Below are 831 nucleotides of genomic sequence, written 5' to 3' on the forward strand. Positions count from 1 at the left end.
ATGCAAAGAGTAAAATCCACTCGCTAAAGCTTCGAATCCTAGCGTGTAGGCTTTAGTGTTTGATGCCGGACGAAACCGCCTGAGCCCTAAACCCTCAGCCCTAAACCGTAAACCCTAAACCCTAAACCCTAAACCCTAAACCCTAAACCCTTGCTGACCCGAACATAATGCATCTGTTTTTGTTGGGAATAGAAACCATTGCGTGTCCAAATCTAGGAGAGGGAGAGGGGCCATTTAAAAGCAGCTGCAGCAGCCCCGAAGCAGTTTGCTGCTTCTCCTCTATCTCTTCTTCCCCTTCAGCAGCAGCAGCAGCAGCAGCAGCAGAAGCAGCAGCAGGGCCTGACCACCGCCACAGCTTCAGGTCCAGCAGATGCAAGTCATTCTGCGCCTGCAGCAACAGCATTTGCAGCAGCAACAACCGCAGCTGCAGCGACAGCAGCAAGCAGCAGCTGCAGCAGCAGCTGCAGCAGCGTATGCTGCAGCGGCTGCAGCAGCAGCAGCAGCAGCAGCAGCAGCAGCAAAATTCAGCCACATGGCAAACAGCAACAAATGCAGCGATAACAGCAGCAGGACGTGCTGCATGAGACTCATAGACGCGCAGCAGCGCGGGGCTGCCACGCTGCAGCACTCGCAGCAAGAGCCGCTGCTGCTGCTGCTGCAGCAAAAGCTGCTGCTGCTGCTGCTGCTGCATCGTACCTCCGTGAATGCTGCGTCAGTCACTCCTCCAAAAATAAGCATGCAGTCGCCGCAAACTGCAAACACGCACAGACACGATAATTGCTGCTGCTGCTGCGGCGGCCGCTGCTGCTGCTAGTGCTGCTGCTGCTACTG

The 831-nt window shown here is 55.8% G+C and overlaps 1 protein-coding gene across 1 annotated transcript in view; it reads right to left on the reverse strand.

Moving 5' to 3' along the window:
- Positions 1-279: 279 nt before the first annotated feature.
- The window catches only part of ETH_00037875 (uncharacterized protein), a gene marked incomplete at both ends in the record, with an annotated part of 1,239 nt that continues 687 nt past the window's right edge, over positions 280-831 (reverse strand). Inside the window, 2 exons of the mRNA XM_013374723.1 lie at positions 280-294; positions 697-752. Of these exons, the coding sequence (XP_013230177.1) occupies positions 280-294; positions 697-752 (71 nt within the window). The remainder of the gene's footprint in view (positions 295-696; positions 753-831) is intronic.

This window comes from Eimeria tenella, genomic scaffold (genome assembly GCF_000499545.2).
Source record: "Eimeria tenella Houghton genomic scaffold, Eth_scaff2234, whole genome shotgun sequence".
Classification (NCBI taxonomy): Eukaryota; Apicomplexa; class Conoidasida; order Eucoccidiorida; family Eimeriidae; genus Eimeria; species Eimeria tenella.